This window comes from Dermacentor variabilis, chromosome 2, assembly GCF_050947875.1.
Source record: "Dermacentor variabilis isolate Ectoservices chromosome 2, ASM5094787v1, whole genome shotgun sequence".
Lineage (NCBI taxonomy): Eukaryota > Metazoa > Arthropoda > Arachnida > Ixodida > Ixodidae > Dermacentor > Dermacentor variabilis.
In genome coordinates this window covers 257,242,986-257,267,924 of record NC_134569.1, presented here as the reverse complement: position 1 = coordinate 257,267,924, position 24,939 = coordinate 257,242,986, and the positions used below count along the sequence as shown (strand labels likewise).

General features: G+C 45.2%; 1 protein-coding gene across 1 annotated transcript; it reads right to left on the bottom strand.

Moving 5' to 3' along the window:
- Positions 1–2,656: 2,656 nt before the first annotated feature.
- LOC142570768 (uncharacterized) lies at positions 2,657–24,734 on the bottom strand. The gene is made up of 4 exons (XM_075679104.1): positions 24,466–24,734; positions 19,264–19,352; positions 3,537–3,867; positions 2,657–3,362 (listed from the first exon to the last, which is right to left on the bottom strand). The coding sequence occupies exons 1-4, from the start codon at positions 24,732–24,734 to the stop codon at positions 2,657–2,659; spliced, it is 1,395 nt and encodes a 464-aa protein (XP_075535219.1).
- Positions 24,735–24,939: the final 205 nt, after the last annotated feature.

Below are 24,939 nucleotides of genomic sequence, written 5' to 3'. Positions count from 1 at the left end.
GTGTTTTTTTTTCATTGGTTAACCTAGGTAGGATATTAGGCAGCATAGTAGCAAGAGCTTGGTGGCGCAAGCCACCGCCCCGTTCCAAAGGGGACGCTCATAACATCCATCCATCCATCCATCCCCGCGCCATGCTTGTAGTTGTGCCGCAGCAGCCGACGCATGCTTGCAGCTGTGTTCCGTAAGTGTTGTGTGGTGTTCCCTAGCCTTTATGTTTCTCGTGTGTTGCATGTGGCGTTGTTTGTTTGCAATACTGATGCGTTGGAAGCTTCCTCTACAGATACATGCTGTAAAGACTTGGAAAAGTGCCCACACCGGAGCACGTTGTTGCGCGACAAAAAGCTGCTGTGTACGTCTCATTCGGCGCGAGTGCAGTGTAACAAGTCGCTGCCTGACCCCGAGCGCAGTAGATACATCATCAAAATCGCGAAATGCGGCGGAGATGACCCGTGGCGCAGTCCGACGGCCACTTTACGAACGGTGTTGGTTTTTATCCAAGCGTCGACCGTGCGGACACCAGAGCCTATCTAGTCCACGGGACGAGCTTCGTGACGCGGGAGCAGCTAAAGAGCTATAAGTCCCTCGGGGCTCATAATTACGTCACCAGCGGTCTCGTGGAGCCACCAAGAGTGAAAGTTCGTGATGGCAACGTCGTCGTCGTTGGAAAGGGAAGCTGTACTTATATAATGTACCGCATGTCAGCGGCTTGGGGCATTTTTTCAGTCGTCCAGAAATATAGCGATAGAGCAAGCAGTGGATGTGGCGCCCAGTCCGTCGCACTTGTCGCTAGATCGCCGGTGAAGTTGCTGGCATGTTGTTCGTGCTTCATACGCCTGAATCCGTGTTCACAGTGTCTAATAGCGTAAGCTAAATACTTTGATGTATCTTTTCTCCCTGCGCAGGTCCGCCATTCTCAGGCGTTCAGAGATAAGCTGCTGCTGCCGTGGCTGTTGATTAAAGTTGACGGGGAAGTTTTGTGCGCGCACTGTACGTGCGTGGCCGGCCTCGGCGAGGCGTGCTCACACGTTGGTGCAGTGCTCTTTTATTTGGAGACTGTTGTGACACGCCGGGATGGTCGATCATGCACAGATGGGCAAAATGCATGGCTACCGCCTCATCTCGTCAGTCTGGAATGCCGACCGGTGGCAGAGATGGACTTCGCGTCTTCCGCAATGAAAAAAGGCCGCCTGGACGACACTGAGGCTGCCCCCCGCGACCCACCAAGTGTTGAAATGCCCAAACCGTGAGAGGACGAGAAGTTTTTTTCGTCATTGAGTAAATCTGAGGGTAGGCCAGCACTTCTCTCGCTTGCCCAAAAATTTGCTGACCCCTACATTCCCTTAGGCTTGAAGTACCCTAAGCTCCTCCTTCGCAATCTGCAAAGGAAGCAGTGCCCAATTTCCTTGGAGGATGTACATGCAGAATACCGTAATGTCCTGCAAGACCTCTCAATTGAGCCTGATGTAAGTTTCTTGTAGCTTGGTTACAGCCAAACCTTGCCAAAAAAAACTAATTGTGCAGGTTGTTGTAATGTGCCGTGCAGCCGTGTGTCATCATCTGTTCACAATTATAATTAATTTATGCTAAACCTACACATGCTGCCTGGGCACTTTTCAAATGTATGCAATATTGTCATGAATCTACAGCATCCTTAAAGCATTACAGCAAAACTAAATAGCTATCGAAAGGATAAATATTTGTATTTGTTTGCACATGAATTGCAATTTCCTGCAGGTGTGTGTACTGATCGAGAAGCAGACAAAGGCCCAATCTGCATCCGAGAAGTGGCATTTATTTCGGACTGGACGCATCACAGCTTCAAATGCAGGAGCGGTATTTGCAACTTCATTGACCAAGCCTTCAAAGAGCCTGCTGAAGAGACTGTACTACCCGGAGGACTGCAAATTCCAGACTGCAGCAACTCAGTGGGGAAAGAAGAAAGAAGCTGCTGGGAGGGCAGCTTACATAGAGGCAATGCAGAAGCACAATCTAGGCTTTAAGTGCGAAATGTCTGGCCTCCACATAAGCATAGAACGACCATTTCTGGCTGCAACTCCTGATGGCCTTGTACATTGCAATTGTTGTGGAGACGGCCTTCTGGAGATAAAATGTCCATACTCTGCAAAAGATTCACTTATTTGCGAAATTCCAGAGCGGCAACGATCTTATCTTGTAGTTGATGGCAATGATGCAAAGTTATTGAGAAACCATCATTACTTCAAGCAAGTACTGATGCAGATGTTTGTATGCAAAAGAAACTACTGTGATTTTGTAGTATGGACACAGAAAGATATTTTTATTGAAAGAGTAATGTTTGATAAGGAGTTCTGCAACGAAATTGTGGATAAGTGTGCATTGTATTTTGAAAGAGTTCTCCTGCCTGAACTTTGTTTCCGTTATTGGACCGCTGCTGCTGAAGAAGTAGTAGTGGAGCAAAGTGCAGGCATTCAGGATGATAAATATTGCCACTGTCAGCAGCCAGAATATGGAGACATTATTAGTTGTGATGGGAAGCATTGCAGTCGACAACGGTCTCACTTCCAGTGTGTTAATTTGAAGAGGGCACCTAAATCGCGGAAATGGTTTTGTAATGACTGCAAGAAGTCGTAAAAAAGGTACTGTACATTTACTAGATGCTTTGCACTAAGTACACATGTCAGTCAAATGGTACAACAGAGTCGCACAGGTTGGTAAGTGCGGCACACACAAATACAACCTTGTCAAGTGCGCTGACTTTTATGCCGTTCAGCACCTTCGGCTCCAAAAATTCAATGGGACGAGTTCTTTTGAGAATGGAGTACTTGTTCCTGACTAACCCAATAACTAAAGCAACATGAATCCTAACATTTGCTAGCCTACGTGTTGCCTCAACAGAGTATGCAGTAAGCTGCGGCTTCCCTTTAGTGAAGGCTGGGATTTCCAGCTTCGCTCCACACATGCCCCCGCCATCAGAGATCAAGAAACCTCTGTCAGCCAGCACAGAGTCGCCAGGTAGCAGGTTGCTAAGAATGCCACACGATTCTGTCAGCATTTTGTCACTGGTACGTCCACCCCACCCTATTGATATGTACGTAATTACACCTTGTGGAGCGATGCCAATTAAGTACTTCACGGTGTTCGCATGCTTGTACGTAGCCCATGTTAATGATCTAGGTTCCACGGCTGAAGGTCTGTCCACAAAGACTTCAAAACAATCCATAATCACAGCTACTTTCTTGCCAAATGTTTCTTGAAATGCCATTGGCATCGTTCTTTGGAGATCTTCACGTTCTGGCCGTTTGATCAGACTGCTGAGCCTAATGTAAACAGCATCAAGCCACCTTTCTACTGTCCTTGTTACGGTTGACTGGTGAATGCGAAACCTGTAAGATAAAACTGCCGAGTTGTTATATGCTTCAATAAGTGTTATTGAAGTTAATGCAATAAAGTTCACCAGCACAACATGGCTATTGCATGCTCAACTGCAGTTCTGCGTAGTGCAGGAACCTTAATGTTACAAATGAATATAGGTATGGCTGTTGCCCAGAATAAAATACCTGTATGCAAGATCTTGTAAAGGGACGTTAAGCCGTAACCTCATTAGGAAAACGACCATTTCTTGAAATTTGCTCAGGCGGTTTCGTAATGTATGCCTTACATGAGGCTCAACTAGGATGTAAACAGCCTCCAAAACTGCATAAGTTGGCAGCCCTGTGTAAAAAACAACCATGTCTGGGTTGCTGCCGAGCACATCCCTGTCTCCAGGGGCTGCCTTCGCCAGGCGACTGCGTACAATATCCAGGTCATGCTGAAGGCGGTGGTTTTCTTCATCCAGTGAAGAGATGGGGGCTGACAGCAGGTCAGCTGTCACCTCTTTGTCTATGATGCCTGCATGATAAACTGAATGTGTGATGGCCATATGAAGGGAAAGCACTGGTGTCAACACAATGTCTAATGATGTTACTTGTTTCAACACCTTTACATGATGATTTTTATTATTCTAATAAATAATGACCTTGAATCTGCCTGTCAGACTGAACTGTTTGTTATACAATTAGCTTTCAGTGCAAAAGAAACCGCATCCCTAATTTTCACACCCATAATGGCCAGATTGTACGGCACATATCGCACCTACACCAAGAATAAGCAAAACGAGAACAAGATGAAAGCCGGAGCCAATGTGTCGATATGTGGGCTTGCCTTTCTAAAAGTGACATGTTGCCTTGAAGAAGACAAGTCCACTTGTCGAAATGGCTCCTGCTTTCATCTTGTTTTGTTCATCGTCTTGAATTTACATCTCCCGCATTCCCCGTGTTTTAGAGCGCAGCTCTTTGGCGTCCGTTCCTGGGTTTCGCGTCGTCGTCGGCGTCGTCGTCGGCCTCGTAACCAGCTCCGCCCCCCTTTCATACCCCCAGCGCTAGCAGCGACCGACTGATACCGCTGGATGCCGCTGACGCCGCTAGAGAGTCAAGATAACGTGACTGCATAGAACACCGTCGCCGCCATGCAGAAAGAGGAGGAAAGGGTCCCCCCCCCCTGTTCTTGTGTGGCGGATAGCTGGGGTTGACTCACTATCGCCGTCAGCGGCATCAGTCAGTCGCTGCTATCTCTTCCCTCCTCCCTTTATCGTGTTGTCCGCTTGCTGCGCGCGCTTCTGCCCCCATCGTTTGCCGCTGGGTGTACACGCCGCCCCCCTCCGCTTCCGCTTACTGCTGGTTGCTCTCGACGGCGGCGATGAGCCTCCGCTTCGGCGGCGCGAACTGCAGGGTCTTCTCGGCGGCGGCGATGAGCTTCTGCTTCAGCCTCGCTTACTGCTGGTTGCTCTCGACGGCGGCGATGAGCCTCCGCTTCGGCGGCGCGAACGGCAGGGTCTTCTCGGCGGCGGCGCTTAGCCTCTGCTTCCCCCACGGCTGTGACAACCTCGCGAGGCACTTGTATAGATCTCGTCTTTGAGAATCAAGCATTGGTGTACCAAGTCGAACATATATCAGTCTATTTCTCCGACCACAAAGCTTCCTTCATGACTGTCAAGAACTGTTAGTGGAGTCTTTGTTAAAGGAATACGTGTGAAAAATAAAAAAAAATTATGTGATAGCGCATACATGTGTTGCTCGATTTCTTTGCCTCAATCTATCCAAAAGGTGAAACAGCTTATTTGCTGCGCTCAAATTTCGCATTAGGAAGCAACGTAATCGTCGGTAATTTTTTCTTTTTTCCACACCAACAATATAATTTTTGTTAAATATTTGAAACATTTCAGGCTTAAAGGATTGTGTTTTAAACAAGTACATTAAAGACTTTACGTCTGTTCACACCACTTCGGCCAAAATCAGAAGGACATGAAGGAACACAGGATTTGCAAGCCCTAGAAACAAAACTGTGCGATACTTGCATGCAGAAGCTTGGTTAATCTGCAGATCCGCTTGCAGGTGGCACTGAGCTGTCGCTACATTGTCTTGTAGAACTGGACATTCCAAGCATGAAGGCTCCTCGGGAGCTGCAAAATGAAAGCACGCAGAAAGGAAACAAACTAGTTCAAAAAAGCAGACTTCAGTGGAACCTTCGCAACAAAACACTTTGCTTGCGTGCGCAAGTCTGAACGGCCTGACTAAGTGGTTTGTCCATTTGCAAATTATTTTGTGTTGCATCTGCATACACCGTTACTGTTAACAGCTTCAAACGCAGTATTCGATCAGCTGTGAGAATTCATAAACAAAAGTTCAAACGTCCTTGCGCACATAACACAGAAGCCTAAATGAGAAAATGCCATGCTCCAGAGCTCCATACTCTCTTAAGTACAAATGCATAAATGTTTACTTAGCTTACATGCATGGCCTACATGGTGTTGCATTGCCGTTTGTTCTGATGAGGGGGATTCTTCGTCACCTGCGCAAGAAATGGACACTGTAATTTATGTGAAAGCAAGAGCATAAACTGGACGTTGCCCCGGCACCTTCGCCCCCCCCCCCTTTTTTTTGATTTTGTGCACACAGCACAAAATCAAAATGATTTTGTGCAATTACACAGACGCAGTACACATGGTTCAATAATGGACAGCTTAGGGTTGGTCCAGTGCAATATGCAAATTAAAGTAGAAGAATGTAAGTGTGAAGTGACGCCTTCGTAGAGAAAGAAATCTCCTCGGCCGCCGTTCCTGCAGCGATGGGCGCCGCGTTCGTGCTCGCGCTCTCCGGTCGCTGCCTTAATTCAAAGGCGTTGGCTGCAGAACTCGCGCGCCTCCGTTGCTTGAGTCGCATATACCTGTAAAAAATTAGTTCGATTAGTTCATAATCAGTTGTTTGACTGCGTAGAAAATTAATTTGCACCTTTCGCTTGCGCTTCTTCCAGCGTGCGTCGTGGACTTGTAGCCGAGATTGAGGCTCGGCGCCAAGTCGGGATTCGCCTCATCCATCTAATAAGCTGGTATTCCTGAAAAATATAGCCCACTGGTACGTTACAGAGCTGCATGCAAAGAATTGCGCTAAAAAACTAAGCTTTAATGCCGCTGCCGTGCTTACCTGTGATGAAATGCGCCCCGCAAACTCGGCAATGCGTCGGCAATTCGTCCAGGTCTTTGCGACGAATTCTGCTCAGCCACAAAGCTCTGCGCCTTGACGACAGCTCAGCTGTCCTAAGACACTGTCCTTGTTTGACTCTGGGCAGGACATCGAAGCCCAGCGGTTGAAAGTTCTCATCGTTGGGTTTTTTTTTTTGACCGGTTGCAACAACCGTAGACGGCGCAGTTCACCATTGCGGCTCGACGCGCAACAACGTGCTCCGGTGTTGGCACTTTTTCAAGTCTTTACAGCGTGTATCCGTAGAGGAAGCTTTCAACGCAGCAGTATTGCAAACAACCAACGCCACATGCAACACACGAGAAACCTATAGGCTAGGGAACACCACACAACATTTACAGAACACAGCTGCAAGCATGCATCGGCTGCTGCAGCACAACCACAAGCGTGGCGCCGGGCTCGGGGAACCGCAGCGCCACATTGCGGCCGAGTTTCAGTGCATACTCCCTATAGGAATTCCGGATCAAGCTACATAACAGGTATTCCGCTTTAATTAACTCAGGAAGAGGACCATAGTGTTAAAGATATGAACGACAATATTATGGGCATCATTAAGGAGTGTGCAATAGAAGTCGATGGTAACTCCGTTAGACAGGATGCCAGTAAGCTATCGCAGGAGACGAAAGATGTGATCAAGAAACGCCAATGTATGAAAGCCTCAAACTGTACAGCTAAAATAGAACTGGCAGAACTTTCCAAGCTATTCAAAAAGCGTAAGACAGCTGACATAAGGAAGTAGAATATGGATAGAATTGAGCATGCTGTCAGGAACGGGGGAAGCCTAAAAGCAGTGAAGAAGAAACTAGGAATAGGTAGAAATCAGATGTATGCGTTAAGAGACAAAGCAGTCAATATCATTTCTAATATGGATGAGATCATTCAAGTGGCTGAGGAGTTCTATAGAGATTTACACAGTACCAGTGGCACCCACGACGATAATGGAAGAGAGAATAGTCTAGAGGAATTTGAAATCCCACAATTAATACCGGAAGAAGTAAAGAAAGGCTTGGGAGCTATACAAATGGGGAAGGCAGGTGGAGAGGATCAGGTAACAGCAGATCTGTTGAAGGATGGTGGGCAGATTGTTTTAGAAAAACTGGCCACCCTGTTTACGCAATGCCTCATGACTTCGAGCGTACCGGAATCTTGGAAGAACGCTAACATAATCCTAATTCGTAAGAAAGAGGACGCCAAAGACTTTAAAAATTATAGACCGATCAGCTTACTGTCCGTTGCTTACAAAGTATTTACTAAGGTAATCGCCAATAGAATCAGGAACACCTTAGACTTCTGTCAACCAAAGGACAAGGCAGTATTCTGTAAAGGCTACTCAACAATAGATTATATTCACACTATCAATCAGGCGATGGAGAAATGTGCGGAATATAATTAACCCTTATATATAGCTTTCATAGATTACGAGAAAGCGTTTGATTCAGTCGAAACCTCAGCAGTGATGGAGGCATTACGGAATCAGGGTGTAGATGAGCCGTTTGTAAAAATATTGAAAGATATCTATAGCGGCTTCACAGCCACCGTAGTCCTCCATAAAGAAAGGCATCAGGCAGGGGGATACGATCTCCCCAATTCTATTCACAGCGTGTTTACAGGAGGTATTCAGAGACCTGGATTGGGAAGAATTGGGGATAAGAGTAAATGGAGGATACCTTAGTAACTTGCGATTCGCTGATGATATTGCCTTGCTTAGTAACTGAGGGGACCAACTGCAATGCATGCTCACTGACCTGGAGAGGCAAAGTAGAAGGGTGGGCCTAAAAGTTAATCTGCAGAAAACTAAAGTAATGTTTAACAGTCTCGGAAGAGAACAGCAGTTTACGATAGGTAGCGAGGCACTGGATGTGATAAGAGAATTCATCTACTTAGGGCAGGTAGTGACTGCGGATCCGGATCATGAGACTCAAATAATCAAAAGAATAAGAATGGGACGGGTTGCGTTTGGCAGGCATTCTCAGATCATGAACAGCAGGTGGCCATTATCCCTCAAGAGAAAAGTGTACAACAGCTGTGTCTTACCGGTATTCACGTACGGGGCAGAAACCTGGAGGCTTACGAAAAGGGTTCTATTTCAATTGAGGACGATGCAATGAGCTATGGAAAGAAGAATGATAGGTGTAACGTTAAGGGATAAGAAAAGAGCGGATTGGGTGAGAGAACAAACGCGAGTTAAGGACATCTTAGTTGAAATCAAGAAAAAGAAATGGGGATGCACAGGACATGCAATGAGGAGGGACGATAACCGATGGTCATTAAGGGTTACGGATTGGATTCCAAAAGGAGGGAAGCGTAGCAGGGGGCGGCAGAAAGTTAGGTGAGCGGATGGATTCAATTGAATCGAATATATCTTTATTTCCAACAGATTGGGGGAGACAGGGAAGAAAAGCTGCAAGTGCAGCTTGAAAAACACCGTGCCCCCTATGACCACAAGACATGGACATGAGATTAAAAAGTTTGCAGAGACAACATGGCCACAATTAGTACATGACCGGGGTAGTTGGAGAAGTATGGGAGAGGCCTTTGCCCTGCAGTGGGCGTAACCAGGCTGATAATGATGATGACCTGCGCCTGTGACTGATCGTGTTGCTCAATAGCTTTGTGGAAAGTGACGTGGTTTATGTGGATGTCGTCGCAGCGTTTGCCAGCTCCTGGGTGGCGCCTGAGCCAGTTATTGATGGCGTTGCCCAGTAGCTTTGTGGAAGTTGATGAACCTGGTGTGGATTTCGTCGCCGCTTATGACAACGCCTTAATTATAGGTGGTCACGCTGCCTTTAGAAGCGCGTACGAGCGCGAGAAACTTCACCGGTTTTTGTGTAAACAACGTGGACGTCTCGAAACGTTAGCTAGAAAATCACCCAGCAGCAAGCCACGTCTGTGCTTTGCGCTTTTGCGAGCCTATGCTCGTGCGAGCAGCACAATGACAAAAGATCCGTTACATAATGTCAGCTCCATAAAATCAGCTTTTTCGCAATACAGTCATGCGATGCGGTGAAGCATACGTAAAGTATTGCGGTAAAGTATATGAAAAAGTGGTCCTTTACTGTGGCGATTTTCTTTTATGGTCATGGCCATGCCCTTTTAAAGGCGCGAACAAGGAAGAATCGCGGTCGAAGGGCATCGCACAAACCTTGCCAATTCTTCAATTGAAAAAAAAGGAAACGAATTGGAGTGAGTGATGCCAAAAAGACAGCCTTGACTTTTGTATCATCAAAGCAGTTCCATATTAAATCATATTCCAAGCCCCTGCCTTATTTATGATTGTTTGAAGTATATGCTTAGATTGTGTACCAGCCTTAGCACCAATTCTAATGTACTTTAATGATGTAAGTTTAATAACACGTGGCAAATATATAACTTGCGTTGTATTTTGTTGTGCTGTTTATAAGCAGCTGCTTTCACGGGGTAATGTGTACATAGGCTGGAAGAGTTGATGCATCCTTCTTACAGAACTCATCGAAAGGTGAACCACCTGTCAATCCATCGTCGTTCTTGCGGTTGTACATCATGCAGATTTCACAAACATGGGGATAGTTATGATACACGAAGAGTACCTAAGTCTTAACATATCCAGATGCATGTACAGGAGCGCGGGAGTTGACCATCTATCTCTCTAACTCAGGTTGAATACGCATACTTGAGTAACATGTAACACTTGTTGGGTGTCTCGTTTCTTTCATTGCTAGCTTAGTTTGTGTTTTTCCCCCATTTATAGGTTTTGGTGTGTGTTGCTGTGTACGTATATAATTGCTTCCAGAGTGCCTTTCTTGTTGCTAATAAATTTAGAGAAGGCAGCGTTCTTCCTTTTGTGCATCAGACAGCAAGTGAGCATGCTTCAAAGGATGTTGGATTTTGTTGCCATAAGCAACAAAAAGACATATAGACTGCTTGCTGGAGGTACTATTTATAGCATTAAGGATATTATCATGCTGATAACTCTGTGCACAATAATTAGAAAGATCACACGATGTCTGACATGTCTTCTTGCCACCACGAAATGTTGTCAGATGCATAACACGGGACAGACACCATAGATCTTAGCCAGCCATCCCCAATTGTGGTCTTGACCTCCTACCACTGAGCAGACAGGTCCAAGAGACAAAACATGCAACTTTTATCTGATTGAATGTAGTGTATGTTGCACAAAATTAGGAGACCGTGTCAGATGTTATTGTTGACACAGATACATATCTGTGAGCCTCATAAACTAATGTCAAAGGAAATAGAATAATACCTATTGAATACACTCTTGGTAGGACGGCAAGACCAATCTCTTGCAGAGTTAAATAACAACCGTGCGGTAGTATCATATCAAGCTGAACAATAATTTACTCCAAGAATAGTTTTCTTCGTGCAACATTGCACTGATACTTTTGAAATACAATACCCATTGCTAACAGAAGGCTTTCCAAATTAGCATGACAGGATGGCATACTATAGGAAGCAAGAATGAAAACGGAGCCGGTTAACTATGGAAGATATGAATGCAACTCTGCAGAAGTTAGAAAAATGAACCAAATGGAATACTTTAAAAGTAAGTGGTTTAGAAAAAGGCCATTTTATTCCCTCCCAGAAAAGCAAGCAGAGGTTGAAAATGCTTTCCACATACATACCTTCAAGGTACATGTACAGGGGCTGTCCGGAAAGTAATGCCAGTAAGGTCATTGAAAATCATTTATTGAATTTATTGTTGTAAAAAGTGTTTAAAAATCTTCAAAATACTCTCCTTTTGCGTCAATACATCGGCTTCAACGAGACTTGCAGTTCTCGAATGTGTTGCGGTAGTCCTTCGGAATGGCTTTTAATGCTGCGGTGCAAGTTGCTTTGATCCTGTCCACTGTCCCAAAATGCTTGCCTTTCAGGGATGTTTTGAGGCGTTGAAAGAAAAAAATGTTGGGGGTGCCAAGTCCGGGCTCAACAGGGGCTGGGGGATTGTTGGCACCCCTTCTTTAACCAGGTAGTCGGTGACGATGAAGGCACTGTGGGCCGGTGCATTATCGTGGTGCAACTTCCAGTTGTCTGCGATGTCCGGCCCGATGCGTTGAACCCTGCGTTTCAGTCTTTTGAGGACTTCCTAATAAAATTTGAAGTTCAGAGTGGTTCGAGGTTCTACAAACTCGTGATGAACCAGTCCGTGGATGTAAAAAAAAACGATGAGCATGATCTTGATTTTTGATTTGCTCATCCTAACTTCCTTCTGACGAGGGGACGAGTGCGTGTGCCACTCCGATGATTGCCTTTTGGTCTCTTGGTCACGTTCAAATACCTAAGTCATGCCACCTGTAATAACGTTATCCAAAAATTTTCGAGCTCGTTTGCACATGTCGATGTTTTCTTGGCATGTTTCAATGCAGCGCGACTTTTGGTTGTCAGTGAGCACTTTTGGAACCATTTTTGTGCACACCTTCCGCATGCCGATATCATTTGTAGCGATTTCGTGAACTTGAGTTTTCGGAATGTTTAACATGTAGGTCATTAAACAAACACTTAATCGTCGGTCTGAGTTCAATGGTTCCCTCACTCACGTCACATTGTCAGCCGTGGTGGTCGTGGATGGCCGTTCGGCGCAGTCCTCGTCGTCAACCTCTTCCCGGACTATAAAAAGGCCTTGTGCCACCGAAACACTTGCCGATCTGACAGGGCATGTTCTTTGTAAGTAGTCTTGAGCATTGTAACAGTTCCCGCAGCGGTATTGCCAAGTTTCACGGAAAACTTGATCGCAAATCTTTATTCTAATGAGCGCTGCATTTTCACTTGCACAAGAATAAACAAAAAACTCTAACGGACAGGCCCGTCCAACACTCTCCGATGCTCAGAGCACGCTGCTTAGCTGGATTCCACCACTACCAGTTTCAACCGGTTAGACTGTGCTCCGACATACAATCACGTCACAATAAATTCACTGACATTACTTTCAGGACAGACCCTGTATGTGGTGATGGACAAGCTTTTTAGATATAAATGTTGGGAACCTGGATGCAGGTGAGGGAAATGTACAGTAAAAACAAGCTGTATAAAGTCAAAAATTAATTGCTTTAGTCAGAAATTGGTCAGTGGCGTCTGGCTTCTCTTGTTCCCTGGATAATGAATACAAAGTATATATGTGTATATTACTGTGTACAATTAAGCATACAATCATTGCATACTACCTGTGCTAATGTAGGGGGTATAAACTTGGAGGTTTCTTGGAGACAAAGAAGTACGTTTTGTTGTCATGTTGGAAGGCACTTTTCTGGAGGAGGGTGTGTCAGCCACTGACAGAAATTTTATTGAAATTTATGCCAATCTAGCTCACATAAAACGTTGAGCTGTCGTGAAGTTGAATCAGTTTGGTTTGACAATGGTCTCAAATGATGTTAAGGTGGCGAAAGGTCTTCTTTTATGAGTCTTCAGTGCAAAACATACAAGCTAGGGAATCCATTTCAGAACCATTGTGTCATGCTATCAATCATGGCTTCGTGTTGTTTCAGAATTTCTGCAGACACACCTTGACAGGCTGAGAATCAAGGACCGATTCCTTGCTCCCAGCTCTCCGAGTGTTGTACACTTCCTGCAGGAGCATAATATGGGGAAATGCAAAGATGTAGAAGATCCATACTATTCATTGCCGCAGGTGAGTCTCTTGCAGTTAGTTAAGGACTGTCTACGCGATCAAACACATTAGCTGGAATTTGCTGAAAGGTGTAAAATTCTGGTTGCAAGTTTTCTGGAGCTTCTTGATTTCTATTTAAAGTCAATTTTGGTCTGCTGGGAAGGTAAAATATTTGTCCAGAATGCTGACATCTGCATAGGTTCTTCTGTTGCACCAGTGCTCAGTAATATTTGTGTAAGTTATGTTGACCAGCAAATTAATCAAAACCTGAGTGGGCTTGCACTTAATATTTTCAGATACGTGGATGATTATTTGTTTTTCATGAGCGAACGGTAACTTTTGCAGAGCTGTCATCGAAGTACTGAAGCTGTTTAGAGAACAAGGGCAAGGTTTCAACTTCACTTTAGAAGTTCCAGAAAAATATGTGTTGCAACATCTTATATCAGGCTTGCTTTTATGAGGGATCACGTATGCTGGGAATACAGCTGAGAACGTCTAAGTCCCATCTTGATTATAGGTCTAGCCTTTCAAAACTTAAGTACAGTATTGCCACTCACGCAATTAGAGATGCCCTAACCAAGAGCTACCCTCACCTTATCCTTGAAGGTGTAATGTATCTGGTGACACGGCTTGGTGAGGCAGGTTATCCAGTTGCAGTGTTTTTTTTTATCTTGCAACAAGTTAATTAAGGAATACAAAGTGCAACCAGGGTGGAAGAAGCTTAAGCAGCAAGAGCGGAACAAAGTCGCCATTATTCCCTCTATTCATTGTTGCACAGGCTGAAAAAGGTGGCTTCTAAGTTCCAGGTCGGGATTGGGATTGCGTGCAAAAATAAGCTTAAGGGAAAATATGTCAAGCAATAAACAAGCACATTCTTCACAAGGGGTGTCTGAACAGCTAGGGAGGACTGCAAAGTGAAACATAGCATGTAGTTTGTCTCTTGTACACGAAATGTTGTTTATTCTAGTCCTTTTTCTCGTAGCCTACAAAATATATATCAGTCAGACTGGAAGATGCTTGAACATTCCACTAATGGAGTACCATAATTTTTAATGATTTTTTCGCATTCACACCTTTCTGTGCATTGTTGCAACTGTGGGTGTCATCCAGTATTTGAAAGTACTACTCCGCTGTTCAGACACTGTGAAAAGCTCTCACATGAATTAATGGAGGCTTATCACATTAGAAAGAAAGGCTCACTATATGTGTTAGCCAGCCATCGATCTCGCTGCAAGATGTCGAGGTTGCCTTGTTAGATCTTGAGTAAAGGCACTGAGTTGCATTGTGCCTTAGTAATTGGTTTTTTACGTCGGTTAATCAGCCGTGACATGGCTGTTGCCGTCAAAACATGTGCATTCTGTGATGTGAAGGTTGTTTCGATATGTATCTGCATATGCTGGGGGGCCGGGTGTTGGTCACGTGATGTGTGTTATATATTGGTTGTTTTCTTCCAATAAACTTCTTTCGTCCATGCTGTATCCTGTCCCGTTCCGTTACTTTTGTCCGCGTCTGTTGTGCAGTAGCTACCATGAAGCTTGCCTATTATTCCATCTTATTGAGCTTAGGGCAGATAAACATTGGAGCATTAGAGTTACGGAATGGGTGCCATGGGATGTGTGTGTGTATGGGTGTGTGTGTGCGTGCATTCTGAGGCTGCTTTTGACAGGAATAGTAAAGATTGGTTTGGCAAGTTGGCAGCTGTGCCTTGAAGTTGTGGTTCATTCTCAATAAGATACAAGGAGGTTATAAAAACACATGTTTCAATTGAGAATTTGTGAAATAAATTGGTAAGTTTCCTTGTTGACAAGTCTGGCCAATCAAGGCAAGCTTTAATTGTTGATATGCCTGTGGTACAGGAATAAGCAGCTACAATAGAATGTACAGGTTGGTTGTGTATAGCTTCAACTAAATATGATGAGCAAAACGAGAACAAGGTGAATGCAGGAGTCGTTTCTAGATCGCTCGCAATCAGTCCCCAAGCGCACGCTCCTGAAGTTTACTTATCGCTCCTTAGGTTAGTTCTCACGCTCAACTATTTCGAATTCGATTCTATACCACTACCTGCAAATTTTCGGCACTAGCATGGGTACGCCATTCGCTCCCACGTATGCGAACATTTTCATGGGACAGCTTCAAGCAGACCTGCTGAAATCCTACCCTTTAAAACCCCACACCTATCTTCGTTACATAGACGACATATTTATAATATGGGAACACGGCACAAGCGCCTTAGCCGACTTAATTAGCCATTTCAATCGCTTTCACCCGAGTTTAAGTTTACTGCTCACCACTCTCCTGTCAACTTCCTGGGCACGACGGTCTACATAGAAAACGGAAAACTGAGAACGACACTTTACCGGAAGCCTACAGATAGCCAGCAATATTTAGACTACAACAGTCATCACCCGCGAAAATGCAAGCAAGGAATTTTTGTCAGACAAGTGAAACGTATAAGAAGAATCTGCAGCGAAGACCACGATTATATCAACCACCTAAATGACCTTAAAACAACGCTATCCAAAAAGGAACTATCCCCAAGTTGCTCTCGATAGAGCTTACGATGCCGCGTCAAGATTGGAGAGACAGTTGGAATTGGAGAAGAGACAGCCCACACTAGAATCTGAGAGACCGCTGGCCTTGATAACAAACTATTCTAATGAACGAGCGTCTGCGAAAAGCGTTCCCGGATGTACCTAGGGTTACCTATCGCCGAAACAGGAACTTTAAAGACATGTTAGTGCACGCAAAAGTCCGCCAACAGCATTTCCCCGTAATAAAAGCATGTTGTCGCCCTAGGTGCAAAACATGCAGGCACCTTCAAAGTGATATTAAAATTAAAAGCACCGCAAATAGTTATACACATGAAGTCAAATCTAGCTTCACTTGTACAAGTTCGGATGTGATTGATATGCTGGAATGTTCCTTCTGTAAGAAACAATATATCGGTGAAACAGGACAATCAATGAACGTCAGATTAAACGGACATCGCGCGGACACAGCTAAAAAGTTTCCCAAACCCGTCGCCGAGCATTTCAACCAACCAGGCCATAACTTTGATGAACTTAAACTCTACATCTTACAGTCAAATTTCCGCTCTGAACGAGAAAGAAAATACAGAGAATCATACCTTATCCATAAGTTCAAGACATTGCAACCAATACGCATAAACGTTTCAAAGGGAGCTTTAGAATCTATTCGCTATGCTAAACTTCAAGCTATAGGCAACAACACTTAGTTTGATTTCTCGGCGTATCCCCCGCTTTTTTTCCCTTTCCATACCTCTTTTTTTTTCAGGGGGCATGTCAGACGCCCTTGACACGCCGGCTAACACGCGTGCGTTGACAGACCGGGGTGGGGAGGGGAGGGGCCCTCGCTGTGACCTTATGCACAGGGTTCCTTTATTCTCAGTTCGACACGCTAAGACACCTTCCCTCGTTTCCGCACTCTCCATCCTCACACCCTCTCTCCTTTAGAAGAACCCCACCTATATATACTGTGGTGAGGAAAGCGTACGTCGCCTTGAAGAAGACAAGTCCACTTGTCGAAACGTTGGCTACAAGGCTCCTGCATTCACCTTGTTCACGTTTTGCTCATCGTCGTGAACTTCCATCTCCCGCATACCCCGTCTTTTCAACTAAATATGAGTTGTGTTTTTTGTGGGTATATCCCGGATTGGAGGAAGCATACTGCAGTTTCTGATCTTGAAACATATTATACAGTATAAGTTTAAGGGAAGCAGGAGTCCAAGAAAACTTGCAGCACAACAAGCCAAGTGTTCAGTTATTAGCACTAAACATATAATTGATAGCATTTGCCTTGAAATATTATTAGTAATATGAATACCTATGTGCATGTCGTTTAGTAAGAACAGCGTTTAATTTTGTAGGCACATGTCTTAAAAGGACTAGTTATAATGTGAAAATTTCTTCATTTTACCTTTACTGATGTTAGGTTTTTTAACTAGGGATGGCACTCCGAAGAGACATTAGTCTGTTCGAACTGAAACGGACCTGCCAGAGTTTGGTTATTTCACGACAAAACATAGTCATCAACAGAAAGTTTAGTTTTATACGTTAAGTTCTTTGAGAGATCTAAAATAAGAAAAATCAAGGGCCTAAACACTCAGCATTGTGGCATAGATACGGACATAGATACGGACCGGCCGCCGGCTTGCGAGAGCAAGGATGACGAGGCGTTGCGGCGATGCCCTCTCCCTCAAGCAACACCTGGCGCGCTAGAGCGACGGCAGATGTACCCTTTCACCCGCTCTTCTCCGTCGAGGCGCGCTCATGACGTGGTCGCAGCCAATGGGATTTGAGGTGCCGTTTCGCTGAGACGACCGACGCCGGTTTGCTTGCTCAATGGGCCATTTGATGCTTTCGCATAAATAATCGCTACAGAATAACAACGACGGCCTGGTTATGTTGAGCTCGCGTTCGCACTTCGTCTGCACGGGCCGCCCAACCTGTGTACTTTTGGTACTGGGGCCAATTCTGTACCATGCAAGACACTCAGCCACGTAGCACCCGCAAAGATCAGGCGATAGGCAAAAAACGTTGCACTTAAAACATGCGCCCATAGAGTGCCCCTATATTGCAACCAGCCGATCCGCGCATAGCGAAGCATCCGCAAGGCCACATTTGCCACGTGGCCGTGCTGTGCGAGCGTGTGGCTGATAGTAACAATTGGGTAATTGAAAGACTGCTTGCGAACGCATTTACCAACCAATTTGAGTCGGCGGCACTTTTATGTGCTGCTTTGAATAAGTGCGTGCGGTACCGCGGTTCCCGCAGACCTGTTTTTGCCCTATGCATGTGGCGCGTACTTGAGCAGCAGCGCTCGGCGTGTTTTTGACTAAAGCAATGTCATTTCAATTTTGCTCGCCACTCATAGCGGCTGTAAGTGCTTATAGTTATACAGTACTTTGGTAATAAGGTACAGCAAGTGTAGTTTATAAATTTTATTGGGATGTGAGGTTTTATTTTTGTTATATCGAGAACTTCGTCAAATTGAAACCACTTGATTAGATCATGCAACATGCCATAAAATTTATGCAAGAGCCAAAAATTTCATTTTTGCCTACGTCCACGCTTTTGGGCATGTACTCTGCCTTAACGGAAGAAACGATTAAACATTCTTAAAAGCTGTATGTCAGTGATACTAAAATCAGCAGAACTCAATTAAATCTACTATACCCACATTTTTTTCTTTTTAATTATGGCAAATCAGGCAAGATGTAAGTTGTTATAGGTTTTCAATGCTCATGAATGTGACAGTGAAAGTATTGAATGACATGTAGTGTAGTGCAATGAAAACAAGGACACAAGAAAAAACAAAACACCGACATAATTAGGTGCGTGTGTCTGTGTTTCACTTCTTTTTGTGTTTTTGTTTATGCTGCGCTACAATACATGCCGTTCCATGATGATCAACGAACAAGGCCACATTACCGCCCTTGTAGAGAACAGGAAATTTCATTACACACTTGAACCTCGATATAACAAAGTAGATAAAATCCGCAAATCACTTCGTTATATCGAAATTTCGTTGTACTGAAATTCGATCTTTTATGCAAATAAGTACAGTCACCAATCGATTTTTGTTGCACGAAAAGGGGCCGCACAACTTTCCGAATTATTGGGCAATCGAAAAAAAGCAAGTTTGAATGAGAAAACAATTTGACGAATTTGGGAATCAGCGATGAATGATAAGGTTTCATGCCACGTCAATATCTTCGCATCAGCGGTACGAATTAAGCGATGCCATGCTTTCACGTGCACTCCGCCCCACAGCTAATTGCGTCGCCCTGCCGCACTGCGACGATGCTATCATGAAAAGGGCCGGCAGCGGGGAGTGAATGCTTCGTCTGCTTCTCGCTCCAATGGGTCACCGAAGCTCGATATTGCGCAACCTCCGATACTAAACGTGCGGGAAAACAGCTTACATGATGCCACGCCGTCTCGGCATGCCCACCCTTTCCACACGCGGCAAATTACCTCCAAAACAGTGTGCGTGGCTGCGTATGCTCTCAGCCGCGCTTACAGCCATGCGCAGCCACGGCCGAGACGCGTGCCAGAAATCGCGAGCACGCCAACTAACCCTCACCTCCACCCCACCTTCCCGCTCCTTGCGCGCGCTTATTACAGTAAGCTCGCTCCACTCCTCCTCCTTCCCTCTGCTCGCGCTGGATTCGCCTGCACACATTTGTGGCCAGAAAAAGTGTGCCACATGAAATGGCATGCAAGTGTTGTAAATATTGCACAGTTAATAAAACGCCTACGCTAATTATATGTGGGTTCATGCACTCGATTTCGTCCGTATTAGGCACTCGCCACTTGATTTATTCGTGGCACAGAAACACTCGGCACCAGGGTATTTATCAGCTGGGGCCTTTGTAGAAGCATTATTGTTCAAAGTGAAACAATTAAACGGATTCTATGACTTGCGTGTGGATTCGCCAGTACAATTCCCGTGCGCTGGTCTCCTGTCCAGCAATTTCCTACTGAAGGAAAAATTGCAAATAAAAACACAGCTCCGCATGTAAAGAAACCCTATACTGTGACGCTTCTCAAACGATTGTGATATATGACAGGATCTGTCTACTCGCGTGATGTTCTGAACAAGAAGATACATTCGTTTACTTACATGTGAAGGTATATGCCAGAGCAGTTCGGGGCTTCGGTGGCACAAAAAGCACGAATCTGCTATAGCGTCAGATGTTGACGCGCGATCGCATGTCAAACCTAAACTGTACGAAACTACTACGCATCCAAAAAACAGAGATTCGAAACCGAAATTCGTGTCATTCTTTATTGCATGAATGTGTACATCGTGATCTACGTAAGTCACGCACTTAGCTAGCGCTTTCGGCTGTACTTGTTTTCAGCTATTTCAATAGTAACTGTGCTGGCCACATTGGCCATTAGCAACAGGGCGGCGCCTTAGGGGTTCCCATATTTTCGGGCGAGCTTTAGATAGGCATGAACTTATTCTGTGCACAGCTCACTGCAAAGAGCTATAGGTGATGTTCCCAATCAGTGTCCGATTTTTATTACACTACGCGCTGGCTCAAAGAGGCCCGAAACACTGTAATGGAAGCTTCTAGTAGAAAAGGTACCTGGAGGAAAGAAAGAAAGACCCTGTGCTGCAACCATCTTGTCCCCTTAATAAAAATTGTGCTTCCATATCAACTTCACCCCTCCAGTTTAGAGTAAAGTACCAGTGCACTTATGAACAATTAATCGATTCTCAAAGTGCATGTGCAGTCCAGCCAGAAGCACGGGCACGAATCCGCATTTTGCTGCTGCATTGAAGGTGAATAACGCGTTCAAAAATGGCAAATGTGCTTCAGTAAGCTTCCCTGCAATATGAATTTGTAATGTACAGAGAATTGTCAATGAAGCTTACCACGAGCAGATGCACTTGCAAATTATATCATAATTGGAAATAATGAGCAGTGTAAATCTGTTTCCTTTCCACTCTTAGTATGCTTCATTGCACTATGCTTATTTCCACCCCTGTATTGCGGTGTTGCAAGCTACGAAAGAAACATTGCACAACTGGGTTTTTAAGAATCCCTTTCTCGCAATACACTCTTGTTTCGTGGTGAAGCATAAGCAATGTACTGCGGTGAAGCATAATAAAAGTGGAAAGGGGCCGCTCTCACTGGACATAATAAGCGTTCTTTAATTATACACTCGCGCACCGGCCGCCTCTCATGTCGCTTGAACTGATGAAGTGAGAAATAAATTGTTTGTACTTTCTAATGACATACGGATAGAGACAGTCGGTGGGCACAATTTGAACTTGAACTCATGGCAGTGCTGCAAGGCCAAATACCACACTCATACTTCCCAGAAGCGTCAGTTACAATGCTGAGTTGGAAGGGAAACTTTGAAAATACTTCTTCAGGAGTTCAAGCATCTGACCAGTAAGTAGTTGAGCTTGACTAGGGGAAATATATTCAATTTCACAAATAGCACCATTCTAAAAGAACAGGCACACTGCATTGATTTTTCAGGTGACAATTGTCACCTGAACATAGTTAACTATTTTTCTAAAAGCATCTGTGCGTTTGGAACACTCACGGCAGAACTCTGTTGCCTATGGCCAGTTGTACGATTTTAAAAAAAGCCGCACTGAAGAAAAACAGCTGCACGATGAATAGACACTTCGTCGATATTTGGCGCAGATCGTTAGTGGATATCAAGAAATGTGCACTGGATAAGAGCGAAACATGTAACCGACCGACTGACAGAAGTAAGGCTCACAGGATAAGTTTACTCTATCTACACCGATAATGCAACACGTATTGTGTAATTAAATCGCCCGTAATGCGCGGGAATAACCGCACTCGACTTAAGTAGAGCGTACTAGAACGGGGGAGTCACTGGGTCCAACGGAGGCCACGGCAAGCGGCGAGAGTGAAGCAAAAAACGTTGAAATTTGCGGCGGCACTGCAGTCGCCTTTTTCTTGTGTGCTCGAGGCTTCAGCGACTTCATTCGTAGCTAAGTACTCTTTTCTTTTTATTAGCTGGTGTTTTTGAAGTGTTTACTTTTGCATGGAGTAGGGGCGAAAATTTTGAATTCGTGGTAAGAGCAGTAAACGTACCGGCTTTGTCTAGGTCTGTCGGTTTCCCCCGTTAGGCCTAGGTGCTAGGCGGGACCTATTTGATAGGCTTATTTAATTATCTCAGCTAGCTCTTCGAAGTGATTTGGCGGACTTGCTCGTTGAGCCTAAGGACGTAGGCCTAGCGATAAAACCAAAGAAAGGGAAGGCCGCGGGGGCCGCGGAGCAAGTGCAGTGCGACGAGTGCCTGCGCTGGTGTTTCCTCGACGAGACCAGTTTCCAGAGCTTAGCAGACACGGAGGGGGCAGAGGACGCGGGGGGCGTGGAGGGCCGCGGAGGGAGCTTTACGTGCAGGCTGTGCGAGGGCGTCAGGGAAGCAGTCCAAAAACTGGAAGGAAATTGGGCAGCCAAGTTCGAAGGACTGAAAGCAGACCTGAGGGAGGAGCGGGAGAAGCGGATAGCACTGCAGGCGAAAGTCGCCGAGTTGGTCAAGGTAAAAGCGGTCCGGGCCGCGCAATTAGTAAGGACCATGGCCGAGCTTGGAGAAGAGAGGGAAAGGAGAGCAGAACTGGAACGGCGGATCGATGCGCTTGAGACGCGGGGAAGCGGAGAATGATGGGTCGGGACACCAAGCCGGTGGTAAAAGCACAGAAAGTAGGGTAGACCCTACAGGTGAAGTGGGAGGCAGGGAGCCAGAGCAAGCGGTCGTCGGCTCGCCGCCGGTGAAACGGCATAGGTAAAGGGCCCCTGAAACAGTCCGGGCAAATCTTGTAGACGCGTAGGGTACAGCTACCAAAATTTAAGGGAAGCGTTACGTATTAATGGAGCTACAAGCGATTACAAATTGCTTCCAGAAGAAGGTTATAGCGCCGAAAAAAACACAACACACAGCAAGCGAGACGGGACAGGCGCAACTTCCAACTGTTTATTCACCGCGTATGCGAATGAATATAAGGACAAATAAAGATTGGTAGCAAGAACCACACATGCGCACGAGGTCTTTGCAAAAAGCAGGTAAAGATAGGTGAGGTACACACGTATCTCACGCCCGTGTATCTAAAAAAGCAGTTTCATTCTTATAAATGGAGATAGATGGGGCGCTAACACAATCGCTACAGTTTCTTTCAATATAGAAAGCCTCCAAAAGTTCACGGGCTGTCTGGTCCTTACTTCTGTTTAAAACCTTTGCTTCTTTCAGCCTTGCCACACACCTAATCTTCCTTTCTTCTCCGCAGTCTTTACAATGATGCGGCAGATGAGAACCAGTGCCATTCTTTAAATCCCGATTATGTTCCGCTAATCGGTCGTTAATACAACGGCCGGTTTGTCCGATGTACTTCTTTCCGCATGTGAGAGGTATCTGATATACGAATCCCACGGCACAAGCGGAGCTGCATGTCTCTTTTTACAGTCAGTTTTGTTTACCTTGTTGGGATCAGTTTTTACGCACAAGCCAGCCAGTTTCTTTGGGGCGGAAAAAAACACAGGAACCTTATATTTTGTCGCTACATGCTTCAAGTTGTGCGCTACCTTATGGGTGTACGGGATGACAACCGGTCTACTTTTGCTTTTGGGGACGTCATCTTGGTGGTCCTTCTTTGTACTTTCTTTTTTTCAATTTTCGCAACAAGGCTTCAGCTACTCCGGTTAAGATCGAGGTTGGAAAGCCTGCTTTTTCCAACTTCCGAATCTGGGTGTGAAAGCTTTCCTCTGCCTTATGGCAACAAGATTTCTTCTGCGACGCTTCCAGGCACATCTGAGCAATGGCGCGCTTTAATGTCTTTGAATGGGAGGAATCATAGGGCATTAGTTCTTTTTGTGCGCGAGTGCGATACATCCAGCAAAAGCTTTGGTCGTTAAGGGTGATGTCAATATCTAAAAACTGCAATCTGTTGCCTTGGACAAGCTTATGGGTGAAGTCCAAACCTTTTCCAAGTAGTTTAAAACCAGATAAAACTTCTTCCACTATTTGTGGGTAAGATGAGGAAACCTGTTTCAATAAAATAATTTAAGAAATCGTCGACATATCTAAAAGTTTTCAGCACTTTGGCTTCGTCGAAAGTATCCGCCAGTGACCTGTACATCTGCGCGAGAAAGATGTTACATAGCACTAGAGCGACGCAGGAACCAATGCAAATTCCTTTTTTCTGGACAAACAGCTGGTCTTCAATAATACCCCCGTGCAAGACAAGTAGTACTCTAATAATGCCAAGAAATTCGCAACAGAAACACCGGCAGAGTTCTGGAAGGAAATCGTCCCATTCTTTTCAATGCACGACTGTACAGCGGCTAACAACTCAGTCTGTGGGATAGAATAGAACAGATCAACAACGTCAATGGAAAACATATAACCTGAAGACTTATTGTCATTCAAAAATTTAACAACATCAAGAGAGTTCCTGCAAAAACATGGGTCTTCGAGTTGCCTTAGCAGGAAACCACTAACAAGGCTCTGCCAAGCCCCTCTTTCACTCACGATACATCTGAACGGTATTCCTTCCTTATGGGTTTTCGCCGTGAAAAACACTTGTCAGCTATTTCCTTTACAAAGCCGAATACCTTTAGCAATTCTGTCCAAGCCAATACTTTCACACAGAGAAACCGCATTCGATTTCAGCTTTCCCAGATTAACCACAGTCTTCCGGAAATTCCTGTGCACAGCTTCATGAGCCTTCTCGTTGAACATACCAGACGGAATGATGACGAATCCGCCTTGCTTGTCCGCTTGAGTGAGTCACAGCTTCTGGTCGGCGAAGAACTTGACGACTCTTTTGGTGGTCGACTCATGTCTAGCTCCGTTGATGGGCGCGTTCCTGTTGAGGCTGTCCACGCCGTCTAGCAAGCACCTTTCCTGGTCCTCTGGGTCAGCTTTACCGGCAATCCTTCGATTCAAGGAAAGTAGCTCATGCCCTGGAATCCTACGCTCGATGCTGTACTTCGGGCCCTTCCTAAGGACAGCAACTACATCATCCGGGATACTAGTACCCCCCAGAGCCCTGAGCGCCATGCTTAGTATGTCTTAGTAAGTACAAAGAAGGGCGACCAAGATGACGCCCCCAAAAGCAAAAGTAGACCGGTTGTCATCCCGTACACCCATAAGGTAGCGCACAATTTGAAGCATGTAGCGACAAAATATAAGGTTCCTGTGGTTTTTTCCGCCCCAAAAAAACTGGCTGGCTTGTGCGTAAAAACTGATCCCAACAAGGTAAACA